The 26,698-nt window shown below is 42.0% G+C and overlaps 1 protein-coding gene across 5 annotated transcripts in view; it reads right to left on the bottom strand.

Moving 5' to 3' along the window:
- Positions 1-26,698, bottom strand: part of cabin1 (calcineurin binding protein 1) — a 28,709-nt gene continuing 2,011 nt past the window's right edge. The window contains exons 7-40 of one of the 5 annotated variants that reach the window (XM_061278009.1): positions 26,337-26,466; positions 26,095-26,244; positions 25,500-25,795; positions 25,239-25,410; positions 24,918-25,051; positions 24,617-24,834; positions 24,294-24,366; positions 24,018-24,202; positions 23,807-23,944; positions 23,531-23,722; positions 23,172-23,414; positions 22,908-23,061; positions 22,714-22,829; positions 22,426-22,593; positions 21,732-21,938; positions 21,491-21,636; positions 21,080-21,341; positions 20,774-20,944; positions 20,030-20,119; positions 19,735-19,895; positions 19,436-19,644; positions 17,272-17,337; positions 16,594-16,773; positions 16,058-16,470; positions 15,243-15,356; positions 15,041-15,061; positions 9,973-10,136; positions 9,760-9,856; positions 9,019-9,687; positions 7,471-7,545; positions 5,246-5,507; positions 3,675-3,845; positions 2,399-2,601; positions 1-2,317 (exon numbers count right to left, since the gene is read on the bottom strand). In XM_061278009.1, coding sequence (XP_061133993.1) covers positions 2,174-2,317; positions 2,399-2,601; positions 3,675-3,845; positions 5,246-5,507; positions 7,471-7,545; positions 9,019-9,687; positions 9,760-9,856; positions 9,973-10,136; positions 15,041-15,061; positions 15,243-15,356; positions 16,058-16,470; positions 16,594-16,773; positions 17,272-17,337; positions 19,436-19,644; positions 19,735-19,895; positions 20,030-20,119; positions 20,774-20,944; positions 21,080-21,341; positions 21,491-21,636; positions 21,732-21,938; positions 22,426-22,593; positions 22,714-22,829; positions 22,908-23,061; positions 23,172-23,414; positions 23,531-23,722; positions 23,807-23,944; positions 24,018-24,202; positions 24,294-24,366; positions 24,617-24,834; positions 24,918-25,051; positions 25,239-25,410; positions 25,500-25,795; positions 26,095-26,244; positions 26,337-26,466 — 6,194 coding nt within the window. In that variant the 3' untranslated portion in view covers positions 1-2,173. The remainder of the gene's footprint in view (positions 2,318-2,398; positions 2,602-3,674; positions 3,846-5,245; positions 5,508-7,470; positions 7,546-9,018; positions 9,688-9,759; positions 9,857-9,972; positions 10,137-15,040; positions 15,062-15,242; positions 15,357-16,057; positions 16,471-16,593; positions 16,774-17,271; positions 17,338-19,435; positions 19,645-19,734; positions 19,896-20,029; positions 20,120-20,773; positions 20,945-21,079; positions 21,342-21,490; positions 21,637-21,731; positions 21,939-22,425; positions 22,594-22,713; positions 22,830-22,907; positions 23,062-23,171; positions 23,415-23,530; positions 23,723-23,806; positions 23,945-24,017; positions 24,203-24,293; positions 24,367-24,616; positions 24,835-24,917; positions 25,052-25,238; positions 25,411-25,499; positions 25,796-26,094; positions 26,245-26,336; positions 26,467-26,698) is intronic. The other 4 variants (XM_061278012.1, XM_061278010.1, XM_061278011.1 and 1 more) reach the window with 4 other exon arrangements.

The raw sequence follows: 26,698 nt of genomic DNA, 5'->3' as shown, positions 1-26,698 counted from the left end.
TTTGTTGTTGAGGCTTTATCTTTTATTGAACATGCCTTCAAATTCTTGATTCATACTGTCAGGGTTTAAATAACGTAACCTATTCAAGTGCTTGAGTGTAAAAATCTCCCAATGAAGATGAGGCCAAATACATAAAGTAGGAGTTAAGCTGTACCTTGAGCCAAGCAGTAGCAATCATTTTATGACAGTGGAATGGAAGATTTGATTTTACATGTGCAAAATGGTACGAGAGAAAGGAAGTGCTTAGACATGCAGTAAGATGTCATGTAGATTTCATATGACAGATTATACTGGTTGACAATGATGTCACACGTCAGCATGCGTCACTGGCGTTCGGCGTTGGTCTTCCCAACACTTCCGCAGGCCTCAAACTCACCAAAGATATAAACACTGTCCTACCTGCTGCATTGCTCCATGTACTATGACATATGGATGTATTTGAATAGTAGTCTATAGTTTAGAAATTTTTAAAATATATTTTTGGTTAGAGTTCCATAGTGGACTGAGGCCAGACAATTCGCCTCTCAGCTTTGATACATTTCCAAATGCGCAACAGAAAAAATAAAAATACACTGTATCTCACGCCTTGCAACAACCATGTAAAGAAATAACAGTAAAAAAAAAAAAGGGGGTTTGACAAGGTTAATCATGTACAGGTTTTCATTTACAGTTTCATTATTTATTTCCAGAAAACAAAACAACCCGGTAAATACCCTTAGTTTGATAGAAAACAAATAGTAAAAAAACATTCTGTTGTCTTCCACTGAGTAACAAGACAAATTGACCAATGAAAAGGCGTCGAAATTTAGAGACACCGTTTCAGCATGCATGTTGAATTCTAGTAAATTTAGTGAAGGGTTTGTAAACCCAGTCTCACCTCCCAACGCACGCACGCATGCACGCACACGCACGCACGCACGCACGCACGCACGCACGCACGCACGCACGCACGCACGCACGCACGCACGCACGCACGCACACACCACTACGGCTGCCAAAGGTATTTGGATTACGATATGTACAAAATGTCCTCTTTCAACATCATTTACATCAGTGCTGGTGACGGGCGTCTCCCTGGTGAGAACCTCACGGCTACTAATGTACTCCTGAAACCCCCCCAAAAACATCATGTTGCAAGGAACACGGCGAGTACAAAAGCAGCACACGTGAGTGCTCTACTGAACAAAATGTTGAATGTAAACATTTCCCATGTGCTACAAGTTTCGGCGGCGTGCGGTGACTGTCCTTCTGTCACTTGTGTTGTGTTCCATTGAAATACATCACAACGGGCATTGGTCCTTATCCCAAGAGCTGGACGAAGGTGCAGACCGTGATGATGCACCAAAGGGTGACAGTCGGCTTGGGCGTGCCGCCGTGATATGCATAGACGCCATGTTCCAGACTGCTGAGACTAAAGCTGTGGTGATTCAAACAAACTGGGCAACACTGTCATAGCCAACTAGAATACTGCATCTCTCAATTGGAGGTTGATGGGCAAGGTGGAACAATTACAGAAATCAAGACTGAAGCTGCAAGTATGTGACAGTGGGGCGGGGCTTGATAAGAGTCACACCAGCAGAGAGCGGTCTGCTCAAACAGGAAAGCTGGTTGAGGATTTCTTAGATATCCTTGACATTCACCTTAAGGTCCATGTACAAGTCCGTTATGTAATTATGTACTCCTGATCTTTGATGTGACATTGAAGTTCCACGTTTTAGTACAACCACTGGTATGGCACCTTCGGCAAAGCTTGTGAAGCAAAACTGTGTACGACAGTATTTGAGTGTTTCTGAAATTTGGAATCGCTCGAGCAAATCACTGCCCAAGTACAGTTCACTCGGTTTTAGCTTTTTATAACTGATTTTTATACTCTTGGGACTCATTATTATTTTAGGTACAGTATAAAAGGTTTGAAAACATCTGCATTAGTTTCTGCTGTCAATATGATACATGTTACTGGCACTCCAACTGAATGACAAAAGCTCCTCACGCCAACAATGGGGTTTTGAGTTGTAACACATTTCCCATGCTATCGCAATATGTTTAGGTTTAATTGCAGAATGAAACAGCGCTGAATTGTCCAACTAGTGAGGAGAATGCTGGTACATGGACCTCAAGTTCGATTATGGAATAAATGCTCAAAGGGGTTTCCACACAGGCGGCCTGGTGATGCTCAGATGTCCATGTAATCGTCCTCCTCGTCCGACTCGCTCTCGAACGACGACTCCTGGCTAGACGTCTCCTGCACCTCCAGGGAAGGCTGGCTCAGAGTGTCCTTCTTGACCGTGGCGGCAGACTGCGACGACAGGATGACGTTCTGCCCGGGATCAGACAGTAGGGGTCACAGATGAGCGCCGCAGCACGCGCGCAGAATCAAAAGTGACGTTCCGAATCCTACCTTGAGTCTTTGTTTGGTTTCCTCAGAAATGCTGCCTTTGGGAGAGAGAAGCGTGGGTGTGGGGGGTGTCACTGTGATTTCTGGGGGGAACTTGGTGACAGCTGAGGGGATAAAGAGCTTTGGCATGTTGGGCGGGATGCGGGAGCGGATTCGACCGGGGTCTGGAAGCTTTGACAGATCACTGCTGGCATAGTTCTGCTGGTCTGGGGAGAAACATGTGCACACCACACTGGTCATTGTTCTACTTAAATGAATGGCCACTATTAAATTCGATTTAGTACAATGGAGCTTCTCAAGTCACGCTACTCTGAACTTGGACACAGTTGGACACAATAGTGTTTTTTTTTCTTCTAAAGGACATTTCTAAGTGACACTCGAACCTTTGAACAGTAGTGTAACATTCAAGAGTGAGTTTTCATGGTGAAAAGAATTGTCTGCATGATGCCCAATGTTTGAACAGTCGTGTTTATTTTGGGGAAACTCTGGTTTGAAAATTAAACTGTACTGGTAAAAGACGTCAGTAGACGATAGCCTTGGATTTGTTTTGAATGAAATCACTGATGTCCCAATGTAATCCAAATGGAATGCGGAAACCCATAAACATGGTAAATCGTTGGAATGGAAAGAAAATGTTACAAGCACCTCGTGAAGTGTTTATCACATTAAATCTACGATTTGAGTTGAAAACGAGACAAGATTACAGAGATTATTTAAATTTAAACACAAATGTACATACATGCACAAATACGGACATGCAATACTAAATACTACGACGAGTCAAATGTAAAATCCTTACACTGCTGATTTTTTCTCTTAATATATTATGTTGCATTCAAAAGCACATTTTTATTATTATTTTATAAAGGAAAAGTACTGTTCAGATGTACGAGTTGTCACTAAAGCAAACATTAAAAGGATAATATGAAATATACCTTTTCGCAAAAAGCTTTTCTGTGTTCATTTTATTTAACCTCCAACCCATGTTCCATGCTGATTACCAAAAATGAGGCAGAAACAAACTATTTTGTTATTAAAGAATAGAGTCTCATCTTTCATTTTGTCGTTTCTGTGTTTACATAGTCGTAAAACCCAATATTCATATTATCGAAAAATCGGTCAGAATGTTCCAAATTAGCTTGCACTCAACTCACTTTATAAAGGAAAACATAATGATAATATATTGCTATAAAATACTTCTTGCTTCAGCTTCTTGTGCATCCATAAGTAGTAAAGGTAAGTACACTTGAACTTGTAAGCGCCCTGCTGTGTTGCTGACCTGGACACTGCTGCGTGCTGCTGCTGCTACATGTGGCCGTCTCCTCACGGAACCAACCGGCTGCTGCTGCTGCTTCCCGTGCTTGGGACACAGTGGCCAGTTTCATCTGTTGACAGAGGTGCGATTCCTGTTGTCGGTACAAGAGTCCCTCTGTGGGCTCCTCACGCTCTTCTGGGGTGGGGGCGGGGGAGTAATAACAAAAACTTGTTACAATCCATAATCAGATCAAACTGATTATTTCTGTTCATTTGTAAAAAAAAAAAAAGTATATTCAGAATCTATTAAAATGTCATCTTGGCTGCAGCTTTGTCAAAACTCAGACATCCTTGACGTCAATACTGATTGAATCATTTTATTGATTGGATGCAACCAACAGATGAAGAACACAGTGTTTCTTGGAGATAGCAAACACTGACGTCAATAGTCTAAGAATCGTACCATGCAATTTTACACTTGATGACTTTTATGAAAAAGGAAAAAAATGCCCTGCAGCTGTGACAGATAAAAAGAAACGAACAAATACATCTTCAAGCTTCTGCATGAATAGGGTCTAACTTTTAATTTGTGCAAACATTCTAAACTCCAAATTGCCTCAATTTTGTTATGTGACTAGAGAAAAACTGCTCACGATCTCCCAAACACTGAAACTCTCTTAGGCCACTAACTTAATATTAAGGCTTCATTAGAATTGTGAATCATAAATTATGTAGACACGTGTGATTTACAGCTATGACTTGCACACACCCATTAATGGTTTTATTAATGTTGTAAAAGGTAAACTCATTAAAATAAGAATGAGGAATAGACTTGCCTTGAGAGCTAAATCAAGCTATATGAAGAAGCTCTTCACTGACATCTAGTGGCATCTTTCTCACTTCATTTTATACCAAAAACACATGTATTGCTTTTACAATTGTTTTTATTTGGCAGCATGATGCACCTGTGGTTAGCATGATCGCTTCAGTGTTCTTAGGTTTGGGGTTTGACTCTCGGCTCCGCTCTTCCTGTGTGGAGTTTGTATGTTCTCTTTATGCTTGTGTTGCCCCCTAATTTACATGTCAACTTCATTTTGTGGGTAAAACCACAAAACCATCCAATAAAGTTTCTTTTTCCTGCGACTATTAATGCCACATTACTACCATAACTGAAATTCCGAACTTGAATATAAGGCAACTAACTGGTCTAGTAAGTATTGCTGACTTTTTACAGAAATCATCTGTACATGCTTTGATGAAAATGATGCGGTGGATTGTTTTCTGTTTGTATCTCTTGTTTGTCATAGTTTGAATGGCTTTCACTTGAGTGTATTTGTTTTCATATGTGTGGTTTGCCTGTTTGAAATGAATAAATTCAATTCAAATTCAAAATAAGTGAAATAATTAAGTCAAGCCCCTGAGTTACAGGTCTAAAATGAAGCGTGTGAGTAAACAGTGTTAGGCTATTATTATGTAATAGCGCTACAGAAGTTGACAGGCGCCCTCTGCTGGTCCAGCCACGCTCCATCTAAGAGCTCCTACTAAGTGACGCCATCCTTTGATGGACAACTACAAATGAAGTGGATCTCACTATACCTGTGTGTTGTAGGAAGGACAGAGCTGCTGCTGCTGCAGGGTGGCATGCCATTCTTCTCTGTGGTTGCTGATCATGGAAGCCCGACGTTTGAGGTCTGGGTAACTTGCTCAGGGGCTCAAAGATCACTTTGGCTTGACCTTCCTGGTTGGACAATGGGTGGCACGTGGCGTGGCTGAGCAGAACCGGCGTTGTCAGAGCGGCAGGGAAGAAGAGATCTCTGTGCTCCTTGTATTTAGGCGTGGTAGGAGCGTCGCACGTGGGCTGCAGGAAGATGGGTTGTTATGAGAAGCTCTCACTGACTAGGGATGCACCAGCAGAACTTAACTCAAGTAGGTTTCTTAAAAAATGTGCATCCTCTGACCTTGAGGGAGAATATGATCCAAACCTCTCAGTCAAAGGATCCAAATGAGCAAAGGTTCAGAGTCGATCTCCTCTAGCAAGAATTGTCACTTCCCTCTGGTGATGTTCTAGCTCTGAATCCCTCCCTGTTAAACTCCTGAATTTTTTTTCACTAACAAAAAACAAGAGTTGCACAAACAACCCATGGCTGGCTCCTCTGAATCCCTTCCTGTTCAATTCCTGATTTTTGTTTTTCAGAGGACCACGAACAAAAAACAAGAGATGCACAAACAACCTGTGACAACAGTGCGCTGGCTCCCAGAGAGCTGCTGCCATGGAAACAGTGGAGCACATTTAGCAGAAATGAATACTTCCTCTCATCCTCTTTTTTAAAATGGATGAGAAAGGAGTGGAAGAGAAGCCCAAAGCCTGTTCTTCCCTGGGTCTTATTGTGTTCAAAGTCTGGGGAATCACATTGCAGAGCAACCTTCCCAAAGCATGAACAAAAATGACACCGTTACAGTCGTGTCAGAAGCTTCAAGCATGCTCCAGCTTTGATGATTCACTCATTAATTAAGCATCACCACAATTGATACTATTCAGAACAAACCCCAATTCCCAATAAGGCAAAATGTAACGTCAAAAATTGATTAAAATAATGTGCAAATCTTTGTCAACTGAAAATTGCTGAAAAACTACAGTATTTATGTATGATTCTTTTTAAGACCCAATAATTACTAACAATTTTTTTTTCCAATCATCGGTACAGTAAAAGGAAATTATTCTTGGACAGAACTCAGAGGTTCTTTGCAGTTATTGACACTGGCCTAAATCAGATTTGGATGGCGTTGTTCTGACAGATGAAATAAAAATAAAGAAAAAAAACCCCAGCACAGCCAATGTTCATCCTTGGCGCTACACAGGCACCTTGGCACTCTACTTGTCTGGGCTTGAAAAAATGTGCGGACGTGTAAAAGAAGCAGGCACAGAATGTTCATGTTGGGGCCTGGAGCACAGAGGTGTCTCCTCACATTTGCTACAGGCAGCACAATGATTCCACGTAGCCGGCTGGTGATTAGGCTGGGGAAATAGGGGGCCGCCAGATGCACACTCTCCTCTTTTGTTAGGACGTGATGAAGAGAAGTAATTGGCAATGTTTTTCCTCCCTCGAACTGTAAGTTAAGCAATTGAAAAAATCCAGTTTCTATTAGATTTTTATGAATGTACCGGTGTTCCATTTCCATTTTTGACAAGTGACTGTGCTTATGTACACGTAAGGGACAGGCAAACTGTTGCTATGAAGAGATCAATGACATAATGGGAACTAGTGAGTAAGGCATAAATGCCAATAGGGAATTTCACTGGGTTATATTTAGCGCTGGCGTCTAAATTTGGGGATTACCAAATTATTCATCAGTTTGGCACAATTTACCTCATGACGCACACACGCACTGAATACAGGCAAATATTTTTCACCAACACCTCCTCACCATGACGACAAAAGTGAAAACGGAAGTAAACCGGTGCTCCCTTTACTACAACAACACGACACTGTGGGAAAACTGTATTCACTATTCAGAGAATACTTTGGACAAGATTTTAAAATGTGTGTCTGGGAATTTTTCAATGATTAATGAAAAATCATTAACCTAACTCGCAACCTTGATTCTTGCTGTTTGGAGCAGTTCTACCAAACCACACTGACACAGTGTTGCTTCAACTTTTCGAGAAAACCTCTATGTCACTACTCATCACAGGGCATGATAACTTTTTAGAGTGGATTCAAGTGAGACTGAAATGACAATGTGAGTGTGCGGCTGGGAATGAATGTTCACCCAGCGGGAGTGCGAATACGCAGTGAGTAAGCGAGATGAGCTGGCTGTACCTGTCGTTGAGCAGAAGTAGCCAACTGTATCTGGCAAAACTTCACAGCCTGGTCCAGAGCCACATCCTCATCAACCTGAAGCAAGAAGAGGAAGAATAGCCATTAGGGATAGTGAGAGTTCCCTCTCTTCACAAACCTCTCTCTTTCAATGTAGTCTTTCTTGCATGGGTCTAATGGACTAAATGCACAGCCACTATGGATTTCCAATTCTGTGTAAGATCGATCCAGCAGAGTTAGGCACTGTCTGCAGCGGTTGCTATGAGTGGACGCTTAGCATGCTGGCGTTGTCGAGCTTGACGACGGCAAAACATGGTGCAATTAGCAGTACCGGTGGTGCTGATCCGTCACACAGCTATAATGTTCCTTCCAATCAGCTGTTGGGTGTAAAAGCGCTATCCCCAAAAGGCAGGATTTTGTAGTTTATTTTTTTCGGGATGGTTGATGTTGCCAATGCGTTCCATGTCTCAATGAAGATAAACAGTACCTCTACTTTCTATCATTTCCCAAAATATTTGCTGTGTCTTATTTATTCCAATATAGTAGCTTATCTTATTTATGAGGAATAAAAACACCTTCAAACAAATAATGTTAATATGTATTCAAACACAAGGGAAACTAAAACCAAGAAGTCTGGTTGGTTTGAGGATAGAACATCAAAAGTAGCTTGTCTAAATAATGGACTACTGTGTAGGCGCTTGCGTGCTGTGCCCACTTGAGCTTGTACGAGAGAAGTTCTTGCCGTAGTTAGTGTATGTCTCTCCCTTCTGGCTACCGACTTCCCACTTCAGTGCTCTGGCAATGACGCAATAAATGTCTGTACAGCAGACATTGATCTGCAGCTCAATAAGCTTGTTCGGGCTGTTCTGCAGCTACAACCGTAACATTCAAACAAACAGTACATCATCATTGGATGGGTTCAGGAGTGATTAGGCAGAATTTATAGTTGTTCTCTATAAAACACTCCATTGCAGTTTCTCTCCATGACTACCACACCATGCATTTGGACACACCCCTTTGACCCATCAATTATCACTTGTCCTCTGGAGTACCGGATGAACTGAAGCCTATCCCCCTTGTCTGTGAAAGGGTACATATCAGCAATCAACCATTCCCACTCACATTCACACCTAGAAGCAGTCTTCGATTAACTCAATATGCACATTTTTGGGATGTGGAAGGAAGCTGGCGTACTAAGGAAGAAACCCATTCACCAATAGTTGATTAGAACCAACATCAATACTATTGATTTAAACGAGTTTCTTAGTCACAGGCCTATTGAATTGAATCAGCAAAAACAACAATAAATCCAAGATAATTAAATAGCTTAAGAGAGAACATAGAAACAGTATTTTTATCCAAAACTTTCAAAACTGTAAATTGTTAAGTGTTTTATAGCCATTGTCTTCCAAGAAGAGGTGTTTGTGAGGAGTCATTTAATCAAAGAGAAAGGCCATAAAAGTTTACCTGACTTTGCAGAATCAAAGAATTATAGCAGAGGACACACCGAATGAGGGTACATGTTTTGTGGCACATCTGAAAGAGCCTTACCTGTTTTATGAGCATGTATGTCTCCGACATGATCTTTTCAATGCGACCAAGGTCATAGGTCATAACTTTCTGGCCTTGTTGCCACACTCTGTATGCATCAAGTAGTAGGGTTTTTCCCGACTCAACATCCTCTAAAAGTTTCCTTTTTCTGCTGGGTCTTCGTGGTAAACCTTGATCGGTGCTGCTAGCTGCCAAAGTGACCTTGCCGGCCAAAGACTGGAGCTGCAGCTGCCTGGAGCTAATACTCAGCTCCTCCAGAGACAGCTCTGATGTCCGGCTGTTGTCAGTCACTTTTTGCTGGGGCTCTATTACACCCAGAGAGATCTGTGCCTCTGTTTCCCTGTCTTGAGTATATGTGGTTGATGATGGTCTCCTCCAATAGCCAGATTCCAAATCCATTGGCTCCTCTGGCCCTGTTCTGTAGCACTCACTCACAGCAGGTTCCACCTTTTCAGGTTGATTCTCGACTTTGCCACTTTTATCCGCAGCTGGTGGAGGAATTTGTGGTAGGGAGCCTTCCTTACGTCCTGCATCAGTGGTACAAGTCCCCTCTGTGAGCACCGGCTTCTTGGGCAGCGTATTTTTGCTGTCCTCTGAACTTGGCCTGCTGGATGCGGCCGTCGTGGTCATCTCCCCCATGGAGGGGGTCGCTGCTTTGGGAAGCTGCACCTGAAATACAAGCGAACAACCAGTTACAAGCAGCAAAGGGGAAGTACAGTGACGTGATGTGTTCTTTCTTACCCCACTGAGACTGTTCAGATTGTCTTCCAGGACTTTTACATTGAGGAAAAAAGCTCTCTTAGCCAAAACCTGGCGATCAACATCACGTAAATATTTTCTTGATGGATTCAAGGAAGAAAGAAAGAAGTGGGTTGGGAAGTAGAGAAGACATAAGAAATGCACTGTGAATAAAGTCTAGAACAAACAGTAGCGCTGCAGGAAATTGGCCCTTACTTTCCCTGATCAGGGGTTCTCTGCAGCATGAAAGACACTTTCAGCAAGGTGTCGTGATCTTTAAGCTGTGATAGCACCTCCAGCAAGAGGACAATGGATCGGTTCATATGAGATGCAAAACTTCCTGGGCGATCAATCTCATCTACTGGAATACGCCAGATGCCCTGCGGGTGGAAAGGAAATTGAAACTCGGAGCAGAAAAAGCAGTCATTTGCAACTGTGCTACAAATAACAATTGCTTCGTATGACCAACTGCAGCTTTATTTAAAAACACAGTAGGCATAAACGAGAAACAAAATGGTGTTTAGAGGTAGAGTCCTGGATGCAACTGGTGGCTTTACTACTGGAGATGTAAGAAAAACAATAGACTTAGGGGGGTTTCGAGCGCAAGGAATCAATTAGCAAGGAGAATATTTGAAAGGAAAGACTCAACAGAGCAGAAAGTAATAGAATTAAGTGCGAGTGAAAAACATGGCATTCAAAGACGCACTAATGAGGAATGGAAAGGCTGCAGGGGAGATCTTGCAGACAGCCTGGACATGTAGGAGGTGGGAGAGAGGCAAGAGAGGGTGTTCTCTGGGCACACATGATAGGAAGCCTCATTAGTTCTCAGTTGTGGTCAAGCAGTGCAACACGGCCACAGAACGGCGGCCAACAACCATAAGCTATTCTCTGCGGAAGGCGTGACGTTTCCCTTGATGGACCAATCCACCTTTTCAGTAAGCATGTGTCGGCTTGGCAGGCAAAATGGGCCTACATCTATCTCCCCTCGATTTTTTTTTTTTTTTAATCAATGCAAGTGCAGATGGTAGCCTAGGATAGTCAGAAAGCACACTGTGCATATTCTGGCATCTGAAAATGTGTGCGAGACAAAACAAAGATGATCATATCAGTCAGGATGGAACACGACAAATGAGATGGAGCACATGGGAGCCTGGTCGTCTTCTGAAACACACAGCTCCTGATGGTCAGATGGCATTTTCCAAGACTCTGGAGGGAAATGAAGCACGTGAAAGAAGCTCGACAAGGGAAACCTATCAAACGATTCTACATATCCAATGACAAACTTCCCACCTACTGACAAACTAACAAAGCCACCACCAAAAATGCAAAAAGCAATCTTTACAAATTATTTGGCACATCAACTCTTAAAATACTCCATGTAGCCTTACATGAGAAAGTATGACAGTTTTCCCTGCTCAGTTTACAATTACGCAGGGTGAGTATGCGAAGGAGACAGCATCTCTAATGGACGAGGATTGTTCAGAGAACTTTCAAACCATCGCTGACACAAATCTGTTTTGGGGAACGCAAAACCATGGCTTTACACAGATTATTCTGTAGCACAACAGCTAAAGCAGATATGTAAGACTGAAATTATTCCAAACATTTTTTTTTTAGGAGAAAATATAAACAGTGTTGTGGTCAATATCCCACACAACAATGATGCAGACAGAAGAAGAAATATATACGCATAGTGTGTCAAAAAGGTTAAGAAAAGTATAGATTAAAAGCAGCAGCACTGATAGTTCATTGTCTGTGCATGATAAAAATGAGAAGTGGAGCAAGCTGCCCTCACGCTTTGCGAATGCGAGTCAAATCCAACACATATGTACTTTCCCAAAGAAACTTTCCAGATCTTGTAACACCTTAATGGAGACAGGTCTCAACACGAAATCATAATACCAAAGCCTCAAAATATTCCCTGGTACAAGAAAAAAAGTTGGTGGTCATGTGACTCAGAGCAACCAGTGGCAATTGCTGCAGTTAAGCAACCACGACATAAGCATTCCACCAGCCATCTATGTATGTGTAACTTGAGGAAGGAACTAGGGTATGTTTTTAAACCAAGCTAGCTGTCAATGCTACAAACAATTGGCAGGTGCAGGGTACCATTAGTCATCTTGATCCGCATCTAATGGCATCAATCAAAAGTCTCACAAACACCACAACTAACACAGTGTGTTTCCAAAAGTCGAGCAGAAAGCAACATACCATCACCAAAGAAGGCTATTCCCCGTTTCCTACGCTGGTATTTTTCGGAAGGATTCTTGCAGGGGGTAGCAGCGACGGCATCCCTGGCAGCACCTCCACCCTAACAGAAGCTCATGCTCAGAGAGCAAGGGGTGGGCTGCATTTGAGTGCGAGGGCAGCGAGAGCCGCAAAGGAAGAAAAGCAGGAAGCTCAGCTGCACACAGCAGAACCGGAACAGAAGAAGAGCGGTAGAATGGTAGCTGCCTTGGCAGGAGAAGAGCCGGCAGTGAAGTCAAGGCCTATGAGCTCAGGACACCGCTGACAGACCAGTAGACTCATCCCTCTCCTGCCATCTCAAAACAAAAACACCCACGCACTCCATCTCCACTCTCCCCTGACCCCCAGCTTGCTGGAGTTCTCCCCCCCCCCTCCTCCTTCTGTGCTTTCTCTTGCAGAGTGTTCAGCCAGCCCTTGTAAGTCCGTGCCAGCCAATCACAGATGAGCAGCGAAAAGTCCCGCCTATTAATGCACACCCACACAAACAGAGGAGCGAGAGAGTAATGAGGAAGCTGAACAAGAGCAACACAGAGAGGAGATGAGTGGAGCATATAACAGTCAGGGGGAGGGGAAGAACATGATCATGCTGAAGTCAGAGCAACAGGAAAAGAACATGAGAACATAAACTGGCTAAATAAGGGATTGAGTACTACAGCCCCAATGCATAAGTATACACTGCAAAGATTGGCACACCATGAAAGGGAAAGAACAGGTTTCTATGAACAAAATCCTTATTGACCAAGTGCAACAAAACAAAGATGCCTGAAGAATTCACAGTATATATAATATTTTCACAGCCAAGAGCCCTCACCTGCTTCCTTTCAACACTGGCTGTGTCTCTCCTGATGGCCACCGTAAACATACCACCCATGCATAACCTTGTTTATCCTGTTTCCTGTGCTGAGCTGAGAGGGAAAAAGTGCTGCAAAATGTCAAGCTGAACCCAAGAACGCCACGGAACAGCGGAATCCCTACGGACAGTGAGGGCTTTCCCGTCAATGTGCAAATCAAAACATTTGAAAAATGTTTTCACCGTCCACTGCCTTAAGAACGAGAACAAGGTTCTCCCGAGTGGAGCTCCACCTACAAACACCACACTGCACAACTGAACGTACGAAAATGTTTGAGTCATACGTCAAATTGAGGGAAGTATTTCAAGAGTAACTGCTACGTGGAACATTGTCCTAATATTTTTTACAGTAAAGTTGAAGTGAAGCTGTCATAATCCAAAACCTGCACAAAGTAGATGCTATCAGAATGACGTGTTCAAAATGAGGGTGGAAAGACACACTTTATTTGGCATTTCACAGAGAGTAAATGCTTGTGTGGGTGGACTATGCAAATAATGTGTGTGTGTGCGTGCGTGCGTGCGTGTGTGTGTGTGTGTGTGTGTGTGTGTGTGTGTGTGCATGCTAAGCAATCATAGCATTGGGAACTCAACAGTCATGTCACCTCATGTTGATGACGTCATGTGTTATGCACCATGTTGAGTTTGTAAATTTGTGCATTACCTTGATTTCTGTCACCACAGAGAAGATGAAGAAAAAAATGATATTCTTATAATCGGACACGTAAGGACTTGTCTGGCCGTCAGTAAACTTGACAGGCCATCCTGACTTCAGTTAAGATGTAAGAGAAGTTAGACGCTCCACAATGTTGACTTCCATTTTAACAAAGCAAAAAGTCAGTGCTCTGGAATGGGTTTTAAAATGAACTAAGGTTGCAATTAACAATTACTTTGAAAATCGATTAATCTGTCGATTAGTTTGTTGACTAATGTATGAATTGAAAAATATTGCAATCTCCTACAGTTATTCAAAAAGATGTTATTATTTCAAATTGACATATTAATCATGTTTCAGTTACTGGTATGCTTTGTAACATGTCAGAAAATAGCCAAAAATATTGGCCATTTTTTTCTAAACTAAAAGAAAATATTTTTCTTTTGCTTCAACACAAAGATAATCGGTCTGCTTTCATAATAAATTGGATATCATTTACTGTTGAGCAACTGAAATTCCGAGCGTTTGGACATTTTTAAATAAAAAAATGATTAATCAATTATCAAAAATAATCAGACTAATTTGATAATGGATTTGTTGCAAATTAATCGATTTTTATTGCACCTTCAATCCCAACATGCTTCAAGATAAAGGTGAGGTTACTCATACCTGCTCGATTTGGTGACTCATGAAAACATATTTGCAATCATTTATGCAAGGTTGTCTTATTATAGTGCTTGGTTTGAAATATTACACAGTAAAGCTGTGACAGTTGTCATATCGAGATAAACAGGTCTGCTTCCAAAAGGAGCTCTGCTAGAACCCAATGGGAGCTACTAGCTCGCTGTAGAGCTCCTGTTCAGCCGTGGCCCATTATCGCTTCTACAATCTGTTACCAGGGAATTACATCGACATGGCATACTACAATGTCCAAGATGATATCAACCGCCGAAAAACGTAGCAACAACTGATGTGTATTAGACACATACTTATGAGTTCAATTTCTGAGAAAGCGAAAAAAAAAAAAATCAAAACCTAACTCCATGGGAAGCCAACACAAGCCTTGTGAAGACAGATCATTCACCAATCACCTACTGAGAAATTCCATTTATGGAGCTGCTTATGATTTGTTTTCACGCCAGATTTCTGAGCAGACAGTTGAATTGTGAGGCAAGGGTGTAGAAAAGGGTAACCCCTAATGATATGTCAATACTGTACTACTCACAGTAAACACACGAGCACATCATATAATATAATAGAATAGAATAGGTGTTTCACGAGCATGTCCCTTGAGATTGCGACTTAGCTGCCAACACGAGTGAAGCTGCTACTGCGTTATACACACACCAATACAAGAGCTGCACAAAGTACGTATATATCAAATATATATTTGACTTAACATTAAGATAACTACAATGGTGCTCAGTCTGCCTGCCTGGTTTGATTAAATAAAAATAAATTCGCTAAATAAAGTAGCTGAAATATTAAATAAATAAATAAACATGTCTAATGAAGATGCAACGCGGTTACATTACCTGCCGTTTATAAAGATGTAGCTGAAATATAAGAAAACATGTCTAATGAAGATTCAATACAGTTGTACATTGCATGGCATTTAGAAAGATGAGTGTTAAATGATTCACTGATACCTGGCATCTACAAATATCTAATAAGAAATCTGAGGCAATGATATGACATGGGAGAGACAACATAAAAGGAACTGTGAACTGAACTTACATTGAACAGGTTTGTCTTGTTTCTTTCACAGAATAGTCCTTGTGCAGGCATGTGCTTCTGTTGTTGCCATGGGACACTGCTTCCTAGCAACACATCTCGGGCCCACTGTAGGTTCTGTGGTGATAAATAAATAAAGAAAAAACACATCTACATTTTAACATGCACAACATATCACCATGCGAATTGCCTTTCATTATTACAACGTACTGATGTAATGCATAAACAGTTAGTTTGCTCGCCTTGGATGTTGTGTAAACATCTGCTAAAATCAAAATGCTTCTCACTTACAATCAACAAAGCAAAGATCATTTTTCACAACCTTGAAAAAAAAGTGCTATGAAAAGGTAAGGTAAACTGTTTTAAAACATAATAACACTTGAAAAACCATGATTAGTGGAGATAATAGTCTCCATTACAATGGATCAGAGAACTGAGAGAATGATGCCCCCATACAGTATAGCTCTCTGTGCCAAACTGGCTGAAAAAGCATGGTTCTCAACCCACGCATACCTCTACCCACAGAGCTTTGGAGCGCACAGAGCCGTCTTCTGCAACTAATGTGCAACGAATAAGGTCTAATGCAAACAAGAGTGGTGGAGGGGAAAATGAGGCAGTGACTGGAGCTGATATGGTAACTAATTCTATGGCTAGCACCGTAATTGCTAGGAGCAGCCAGGTCTCACCTGACATAGAAAGTGTTAGAAGTACTGATTACCTGTAGATAGGTATGGCTCAAGTTAAATGGCATATTGTGCTAGTAGCACACAATGAGCCACCGTGTCATTAGTGAACACGAGTTAACAAGGTGAACTGACCTGGTGGGTTTTGCTGTTGGTGTAAAAGAAAGCCAGGCGGTAGAGGCTCTTATAGTGTTGAGGAAACCGCCCAAGGCAGAGGAAAAGAGAGCGGACGCACATTTCCACCAGCATTTTTTTCTGGTCAGCAGGTTCTGCAGGCAGGGCCTTGGGTACCTCCATCACCTCAGCAGGAGGCTCTGGCTTCCTTTTGCCTTCGTTGGCTGGGGTTTGAGGAGCAGGTTGTTGAGAGGAGGCTGCTTTCGGCAGAGTGGTTGGTCCAAGAACGGGCGGAAGGCAAAGGTCTGCAGAGATTTTGGGAGTTGGAGCCTCAGGGAGGGTCACCACCACCATTTCCACAATTTCCTCAACCAGATTTTCTTCTGTCTGGGACACGGTCTGATCTCCATGTGACACTAAAGTTGGACGTACAACTATTCAAAAGATAAAAAATATGTGTGGTCAAAAGGAGCACTACGATACAATACAGTTCAAATTATGTTATGCCATTTCTTTCAGGCTACAAATATTGTAGTCACTTTGAGTCAATGGTCTACCTGTGTCCTCGGAAGCAGGCTGTCCTTCCTTCACAGGAGTTGTGCTCTCTGATGACGAAGAACTGACTTTACCGCAGGCAGGTTTTTGGCTACTGTCTTGCGAGCTGGTGGGATCTGTGAAAGCATCCTGAGTGGAGTTGGAGTCAGAAAGCATCACCACCTCGCTGTCCTGACTCCGTTCTGCCAAAATAAGTATCAACACAAATCATTTAACCGGCTGAATGGAGAAACATGCAAAAGTTAATTTATTTTTTATCTTAAGTTCAAGTGTACTACACTGTATATTGTTTCAAGATATTGATGACCTAAATTCCAAAGTGAGTCTCAGACTTTAAGTAAACATAATAAAAATAGTTTCTAACACAAAGAGGGTTGGGTAGGATGGTCAGGGTCGAATAGTTTTGAAAGAAAACCAAAACTACTATGTCAGAGTTGCTCTAAATTGTTATTAGAGATATGGAGAATCATTGGCAGAGAACTGTATATAACCAAATGAGGAGTTGAGGATAACACACACGGGAATTTGCAAAAGATAACATCCTATGTCACTGTAGGTGAGTAACTGAAGTTAGAACTGTACAAATGGGTGCCTCTGTTAAGAATGCACTTCATCACAGAGCCGCTTTCTGACGGAAGACATAGCCTCTGAGAGAGTTTGGTGGGTTTGAAGAGCAGTACCATTCAGGGAAGCCAGCCACATTGAAGACCTGGGCAAGCAGTAATCATGGTCAAACTCTGATGAGGCTGTTGAAGATATGGGGAGCTGGTTTTACAACAATATCAAGCAGAACTGTACCTCTGAATGCATTTTATACATTACATTTAAAATGCAGACTGGTTAAAAAAATAATACATTTTTGACATAAATGGGGGCATGAAAGCCATTCCCCTTTGTAGAACCCAATTCAGACAATAAACAAATTCTTTCAATCTCATTCCATCAAAGACCTGCTTAATCTTAGACAATAGTTTCTCCAATATGTAACTTTACCTTTTGCCTTGTAACCTGAATCTAAATGGTCAATATTTTGAAGTGGTCTCACTATTAATAGGACATCCAAAATAAAGGTAAGTAAGATTCTCTATCATTGTGTTAATGAAAAATTGAGAGAAAATGACTGTGGGGAAAAAACAAACAACAATCTTTACGCTTTCTGGATGTCTGAACCAGGTCCTACGGACGTCTTGCCGGAATGTGCTTTAAGCAGAAAGATTGGCTGCATAGTGCCACATTTCCATAACTTGGGTTTCAGTTCTTTGCCAATAACAGACCACCCACTGCTTTCTGACTGTGCTCATTTGCACTAATTGGATAAAGTTTCCAAATTTGTCCCATTAGTGCGATGAAGACATGAATCACACAGGACAAGGCATCTCCAGGGTTTTTAGTCAAGTTAAGCCCACACTTAACATGAACAAAATACAACTATGTGAAGCACCAGACAAAGGTGAATTGTGTTAAAGATCTGAGTTTACCCAATACCAAATAAAGACAGTGACCTCAGTGGAACTACATGCATATAAATGGCAAAGCAGGTGGTAAAAGCGAGCAGGCAAAAGGAGGTAGCAGGCAGGTAGGTCGGGAGGAAGGAAAAAAATCTGGAAAAGGGGGACAAAACTGGCAACATGGGCAATATGGCTGAACTTATAAGCATATTCAAGGCTCACGTGGATAATGGAAAGGAAAGGCTGTGTGGAAAGGCATATTTTTTTTAATAGTAGGTTTTCCTTGTGGACAAGGTCTTTTCAGACTGAACCATTTGAGACAAAATTCATATAAAAGTATAAAAATGTCTATGCACTATAATATTTGGATGGCATAATGTCTACAAATATTTACAATGCACGTGTAATATTGTCAAGTGTATTATTTTAGTACACAAAAATACATAGACTCACACTATATTATAGAAAGTGAAGGGGCTGGAAAGACATTCCACAAGGTTTTGGACCATGGCAACCTTTCTCCAATCAACCAGATCATTTGCGAGGTAAGAGAATGTTAATGTCGTAGAAGAAAAGCCCCTTCCCAAAACAAAAGCCGGAAGAAATGTAGTGCCCAACTCCCACTCAAATGATTGTGATAAGATTAAAGGAGTCAAAGCTAGAATGCTTTCTATGTGTCTGTACGAGTAAAATACAATTAATATTGCATTTGCAGATTAAGAATGAAACCGAATAATTTATCGATGAAAGAAGTGTTTGGGTGAAATCGTTATCAGCTGCACACCAGAAGTGAAGACAAGACAAGACTCTAGCAGCGCGCTGATACAGCAGGTCATTGAATCGTGCCAGCTGGCAAATTGTTGAGTGATGGATTCATCATTTGATCTTGTGTCCCCTTGTACAAGATGGAGAACATGTTGCGGTCATCAGTGGAAGTGTATAGCAAGGAGTAAACTTCTTGATGTGAAAAGGGATCCAGATCACCTCACAACTCAACAAGTGTTTTTAGTACTAATGACGTTGTTTAAACTGAAATTAGTTACCATTGATGGTCCAACCATATTAGGAGAAGAAAACTGACTAACTGCTAAGGAAAGTTAAAAGGACAAAGCTGAGACAAGCCACACACATGCATGCGCACATTCCGGCCAGTGTCCCCTCGCAAATCTCAATCTACCGTTGTTTTGGAAATGCAATCTAGCAAGTCGACTGTAGCCATATTGCCCATTTCACCGCATCCCAATCATCCAGTGCAAAGGGTCCACTGTAACTCAAACCAAGGCCACACAACATGGTGATTATCAATCTGAGCACCCCTCAGTGAACTTCAGTGGCCCCAGTGCAAAAAGGGCAAAGGGCCCAAGCCCAGAGACAGTGCCTAGGACTGAGACTGTACCATCAGCCTGCTGTTCCTCATGCCGCTGCTGCTGCCACTGCTGCCGTCGGAGAGTTTTGCGTTTGGCGTAATCGTGGTCAAACGGCGTGGCCACGTAGAGAGGGGATGTCACACCTGGAGTGGCAACTGACGGAAGGGAGGAACCGAGGATGTTGCCTATGCCTACCGAAGAACTATTAAAGTCTTCATCCATCACAGTAGATTTCTCCCTGAAACGATTAAGGAAACATTATTTTTACGATGAAAGATTCGGTTCCATCATTCCTGTTGGGTGGCCGACTGTCAAAACGCTTACTCACTTTTCATTAGATTTGGGGATGCTGGGTACACTCTTCTCTTCCCCTATGGCAAATGGCCCTGTCGCGGCCTCAACCAGCAAACTAAACAAGACTTCATGGTCCAGCCTGGGTTCATTAGCCTCCAGGAGCTTTAAGATGGTGGCGCTGAGGCGGAAGTGCAACTGGTAGAAAAATAGTTAACAATGCCTTTTAACGGGAATGCTTTCAAAATACAAAATTGAGTGCCTCATAATTTAGACCTACTGAATCGAGCACTCAAGCTGGAACGTCAGTATACCGTTTGAGAGTGATTTACCTCCAGGGCCTCCATAGCCAGGTCAGGTGGATTGTGATAGTGGATTTTACGAGGATACCTGGCAGCCTCTTCATGCAGAAAGTGTGCTGCCTTCAAATGCAAACAGATGACACTCAACGAACCAGTAAAGAGCAATTGGGTAGCATAAAAGAGCAGATGAAATAACAAGAAGGGTTCTGGTATGGAAGAATTCACTATTCTTGCTTAGCCAACCACCCAGTCACTCCATAATCTGCTTCTGAACTCCATGACATAGTGTTAGAAATTTCAAAGTTCACCTGCCTCCAAGAATTTCATCATAACAGCGCTATGACTAATGCTGTATGCTTTTTACCTCTTGGGAAAGCACACACTCACACAATAAGAACATCTTGTGAGGGGAGTGAAAGAGTAATCTTTGTTTCTGTAGGTGGGTTATGAAACGAGCAATTTCCCTAAGAGTGCAGCCTATTTTATTAGAATCATTAAAACATTTACTTTCATCACATTTACCTAGTTTTCTGATTATACAAGATCAGTATTAATGTTATTATTATACAATAGTGACTAACAGGGACCCGCTGACCTGGCCCCGTCCCTAGCAAATAGCAAACGTCAGTGTCTCATTAATGTTTTGTTTTCTTTTTTCTAAATCCACAAATATGCGAATCCATAGTTGCCAAACTGTGAGTATGCAGAGGTTGTCTGTATTCAAAAGTCCTTGGATATGAGAGGAAAAACAGTGAGGTGTGCAGACCATCTTACCTTTTTGTAAAGCTTCAAATATTCCACAGGTGTCTGTTTGCGTTTCTCAGCTATCTTGCCCAACATGTAGTGGATGAGCCACTCTTCTTCATCACTGTCCCCCTCACAACGGGAAGCCCCCTGGAAACTCTGAGATGCCGTCTCTAACATGGATTCTCTCCTTTCCTCCATCTGAATATAAAAACAGAGCAGAGGTTTAAGAGGTAAGTTCGCTCATTACCACAGTTCTCGATACAAGTGTGTGACATGTGACACCTCCATTGTAAAACTGTTTCACTGACAAGACCTTGTTAACATGCGGCTCACCTGTTTAACCACCTCTGACGGAAGCTCATCACGCCACTGCTTTAGCTGACGTGAAGCATAGGAGTGCAAAGAATAAGAAATGGTTCCATACTCGATCCAGAGCGACAGATTGGAGCTGTCTATCTCCAGGGCCCGCTTAAAGCAGTTAAGCACAGCCTGTGAATGTTTCCATATGGGTACATCACTTTTTAGCTCATTGGAGTTGAGTTTCTCCTGAATTCGACTGGCCCGAGCTAAGGCCATTCCCGCCCAGGAATCAAACCTGCCCACAAACACACATGCAAAGTTGGGGGGGGGGGGGGGGGGGGGGAAGCAGACCAAACAACAAAAGTTATCCCATTTGTTTATAACATTTACTATAAAATCTTCAAATAATCAGAATTAGTGATTGAGAGTAGCTCAACTACCTACCTGTTCGGACACACACAGATGTCATGCATGTAAAACTTTATGGCTTTGGACTGTTCCTTATTCTTGAAGTGATAATCAGCCAGCAAGTAGTATAACTCATTAATGATTGGAGGGGCTGGAGGACTACCCTCAGGAAGGCTTGGGGTCTTAAAAAGAAACAAATTGAACAAATTGAGAGCTAACTAAATCTTCTAGAAAGTTTAAAATAAACCATAAACTCAGCGTGGGCTCACAAACCGACCTTTGTTGTCATGCCCTCAATGTAGGCGGCAACCTCATCCATGGTGAGGGTGGGAGTTTCACTTGGGGGGGCGATTCCTGCAAACCTCCTCAAAAGATTAGCTAAATCTGCAGATACAGTGCTTGTTTTGTAGCTGTCAAACTCAGGCATTGATTTGGGTTTGAAATACTGGAACATGAAAAGGGCATCTTTCCACAGCAGCTCAACCTGCAACATAGTTATTAGGGACCAGATGAGTGTATTTGATATAATTAGAGGTATTTTATTACACTTGATGCTGGCAAAGCCCATTCAATGCATACTAATGTAATAGGATTTGAAGGGAAAACTTCTTGAATGGGATATCAGCGCATCACCAAAATATATTCAAATGTGTCAAACATATTGCTATAGCCACAGCACCGCCCAGTGGCCAAGCACAAAAACTAGAAAATTACAATTCTTAAAAGGATCCTGGACAAATGAACAAGTATGGCTTAGCTAGGAAAAGTGCCTAAGATCTGACAAATACTGTTATATTGATTTATTGCACTTTTACAGCAAAATCTTTGATCCATTAAGGCCACTAATCATGAACCTGCAATGACAAATTCATGTGATTCAATAGCAGTTTCATTTTGATAAATTTCGTGGCCCTGTAGACTTGCTTAGAGGAGCACAAAAATTTGGTTAGATTCTAAGATAAGAATCTGACCTGTGGAGAGGAGTGGTCTTCAAGGAAGCGGGCCTTGCTCTTCTTACTAGGATAGGCATAGAGGCAGAAGAAGCACCGTTCCAAAGCCATCTCCAACTCCTCTTTGTAAGGATGACTAATATTGTTGGCAGCACCAGTTGTTGCAAACTCTTTTTCCAAAACTCCAACCTAAGGTAAATATCAAATTGCTGTCAAACAAATTCAATGTTATACATTCAATTTAATTCATGCAGACATTTGTATTATGCAACGTCTAGAGGAGCTGTTCGAAAGTATGCCCATGCTTACGAAAAACTTGAGTAGTGAACCATCTGAACAGCAGCACATGGAACGACGTCCAAGATACTCATGAGCGGTTTTCAGAAGCATAAGGGAGGATGGCAGCATTGGAGTGTCTGAGTCATCTAAAAGTCATGTTAACAACCGTGATTCAGTGTAATAGCAAAGTAAACAAGGCACAAGCATGGAATGAGTCCACAAACCTTCCTCGTCCCCTACAGACATATGTTGTTGAAGCATAGCATTAAAAGCAGCTTCTTCGTGTTTGATGATGTGATACAAAAGAATCCACGGCAGTACAGAAAAGAAATAAGGTTCTTTGGGATCGTCGGAAATTGTCATGCTGAGGTCGATCAGCTGAAAAGACAACGAAAAGTTTTTTTTTACATCCCATATAGAAGAACGCCTCTTACCATGCATGGGTCTTGACTGTAATGATGAGTAGTACTAGTCAGCGCACAGCTAACCTGAATAAGATTGTTTGCCAGTCGAGCCATACTGGAGAAGTGGGCGATGTTGCTAAGGAGCTCGGAGTCTTTGGTAAAGCAGGCGTCGATGCCCTCCAACAGCTTTGTAATGGTGCTAAGCCATTCTTCCTTCACAGGTGAAGAACTGCTTGTGGAAGAGTTGAGTTGTTGCAAAGCTTCATTCAGAGCCATCTCACTTGTCTCTAAACACTGCTGGTAGTCTTGGAGCCTCAACAGTGAATTCTGTGGCAAAATTACACACAGGAGGAATGAGAGGCACCAATCATCACACATCATAACTCAGCGTCACATGACGAAAACCTTTTCTTGTTGACTAGTGAGTTTGAGCGGCATCTGACCTGCAGCAGCAGAAGCTGAGCAGGACGTTCTGGTGTTGAGCTAACAAACTCCAGATGTTTACTCCTGCTGCTGCCATAGTTCAGAGTGGGCTGCAACAAGCGCACGACCGATTCAAAGTCCGCAGACTCAAAGAGATGCTGGATTTCCTCCAATGACTGACAGCGCTCCAGGGACTTCAGTCTTTTGTCGATCTGATCAAACAAATACATTTGGAATGAAATAAACAAGGACTTTATCGGTGAAAGCCAAACATATTTGGAATAATAAACACTGACCTCATCAACAGAGATTGCTGCATCTAGGCTTAAATTAGGCAGTTTGATGGTGTAATATCTCCCTTCAGGGGGCTTGGGTTTGCTCTGCAACAGCCCTGTACAGACATCATAGCTCTCGAGAGCCAATTCCATATCTCCCTGAAAAGAGAGACAGACTTTCTTGTCATATCTGATTGCTATAAACAAGAACAACAACAATGTGTGTATTTACCTGGAGAGCAAGGGATCTGGCCTTCAGCCAGTAGACACGCACTGTGAAATCCAACCAATTGTCCTCAAACAGATCCTTCTGGGATGAACCTAAAGCCAGGAGCAAGACATCAGCCTGGTAATGCTGCCCAGGGAATTCATTTTCAGCCGTGTCATTGCAGGAATCCACGCTTCTTCTAGTGGTCACTAAAGGCAGTGAAAAATAGTAGTAAGACATATTATAATACTGCACCAAAAAGTTTATGCTTGATCATCAAAAGGTGTTCGAGGTACCAACCAGTCTTGCCTTTGTTGAGCAGCCATTGCTCCAACTGTAATTCCATACATGCCAAGCTCACTTCCAACATTTCCTGAAATAAGAGAAATGAAATACTCACTGATTAGAATGTATTGGTCTGTTGAAAATCGTGCATGTTTATAGGTCAAATTAAAGAAAGTCTATAGTGCCTCACAGCGTATTTCCAAACACAAACTCAAATTATTCCACGACTAAATTTAACAGTGAAAAAGCAGGAAAAAGCAAAGGATAACAATGGGAAGTTATAGATGCATGCTTCAACAATTGGATTTGTAGCAAATATTTCCTGTTTTGTTATTTACCCGGATGTGCTGGTTACGGCAGTCTCGAAACAAAGGGTTAGGAAGGCCGCAGCTGTGCTTTCTCCAAGCCTGGAACACCTCCAGAACCACAGCGGTCATACCTGGAGGCCACTCCTCCATGAACTTCCGACCCACTGCTTTTAGATAGCACAACATCAGGTCCAGTATTCCTCCATTATTCATATTTCCGAGAAGGAAGTTATGAACATCCTGTTGCTCTACAAAAAATACAAAATGAAATATTTTGTTAATAAGAAAGATTATGTCAAGAACGGAGCGATACATGGAGGTATGCGTGTACCAGATTCCATGTAATCAACTGCGTCAACTGGAACGCAGCTCCCAAGTAGAGGCTGCATGTCATCCTTCGCATCACATTGTGGCTCAAGATTACTCAAACTTTCATCTTCATTATCTGGGTCAAACTTCCTTAGCCTAGAAGAAGGGGAATGATATGATGCATCAATACTTCAACAGCAAACAATCCGCCTGTCTTCTTATCGGTTATGCTCACGAGTATTACATGTGTGCTGTGTAAAATAATCATTTACATTAACAAACAACATCTCATAAGATACAACAGCGGTGCACACAAGTGGTAAGATAACAACAAGGTTACTACCTTGAAGGAAGGTACTTGAAAAGTAATTCCTGAAAATCAATCTTCTCTTCCTTTTTGCATTTAGTGTTTCGAACCCGTGCTGAACGTCTCTTGGCGGTCTCAACGTTATCTTCTACTGCACGTTTCCTTTTAGTTGTTTTCTTTGCCTTGTCTATCAATGAAATGTCCATAGCTGAAACCATGGGTGGTGAAGAAACAATGTTACACCATATGATTTTACATCATTAAGTCATCATTAGAAACTTGCTTGGTGTAACTGACCGACAGAAGGAGCAGCTGCGGGGATTTCCACGATGGCAATTTGGGTTTGGATGGCAGGTTGTGAGAGCGCCGATGGCTCAGGAAGGAGAGTCGGTGGCAGAGATGAGCTGGGACTGCTGCTCAGCACTGTCGTCTGGACTGTGCTGATCGGACTGCCCGGTTCAGGCAGGTTTTGGAGGAAGCTTCGGTCACGGTATGCAGACAGGTCGACCCTGCGACCAAGACTCAGACGTGGCGGTCCGCACGTGGTTTGATATCTATACATTGCAATAAGGCTTTCACCCACATGCTTCCACCTGTGTTCAGAGAATAGTCCCATGTCAAATCAATTTATCGCAAAAATGTATTTAAGGTCAAATGTTCAATAGAACTCGCCACACAATGAAATACAAAAAATAGAGAAAAGTTTGGAAACGCACCTCTTAAATCAATTCAAAATTCAAGGAGAGCTTGGTATTATCAATAATCTGTCTATTCATTTGTTATATGCTCTCATGTGTGTGTGCGTGTTAGTCAGAATTATAATAAGATATTTGATTTTTATATTATATTATTATATTTGAAATAAATTCCAAACACTGTTAAGAGTACTCACGAAAGACAACGGATAGGCTTAACCAAGACAAGGTCAGGGGTTGGTTCTGTGTGAGAGAGAGCCTGTCTGCGTTTTCGTAATTCTAGAGCTTCTTCCACAATGGATTTGCGTTCCTCCTCCTCCACTTCTACGTAGTGGACAGACATGTCACTGCAAACAAACATCACAACGACGTTTGAAAATGACAAGAATTTTCTAAAGAATTTATAGAAAGTGAAGAATAGAAAAATGAGTGCAGTCACCATCTCTTGAACATTTGCATCGTGTCCCTTTTAAGACTGGCCTGTTCCTCAAAGATTTTCTCCTTTAACACCAGGCCTTTTGTGTAACAGTGATCTTTTTCAAGGGCTTTACTGATGAAGTACAAACACCCTGGAAATATTTATGCAGACAATCATTACTTTAACACTTGTATTGGGAAACCATTAACAGCAAACCCTATCCATCCATCCATCCATCCATTTTCTGTACCGCTTGTCCTCACGGGGGTTGTGGGCGTACTGGGGCCTATCCCAGCAGTCATCGGGCAGTAGGCGGGGGACACCCTGAACCAGTTGCCAGCCAATCGCAGGGCACACAGAAACGAACCATGCACACTCACACC

The sequence above is a fragment of the Syngnathus typhle genome, linkage group LG5 (genome assembly GCF_033458585.1).
Source record: "Syngnathus typhle isolate RoL2023-S1 ecotype Sweden linkage group LG5, RoL_Styp_1.0, whole genome shotgun sequence".
Lineage (NCBI taxonomy): Eukaryota > Metazoa > Chordata > Actinopteri > Syngnathiformes > Syngnathidae > Syngnathus > Syngnathus typhle.
This window is presented reverse-complemented; position numbering and strand designations above follow the sequence as displayed.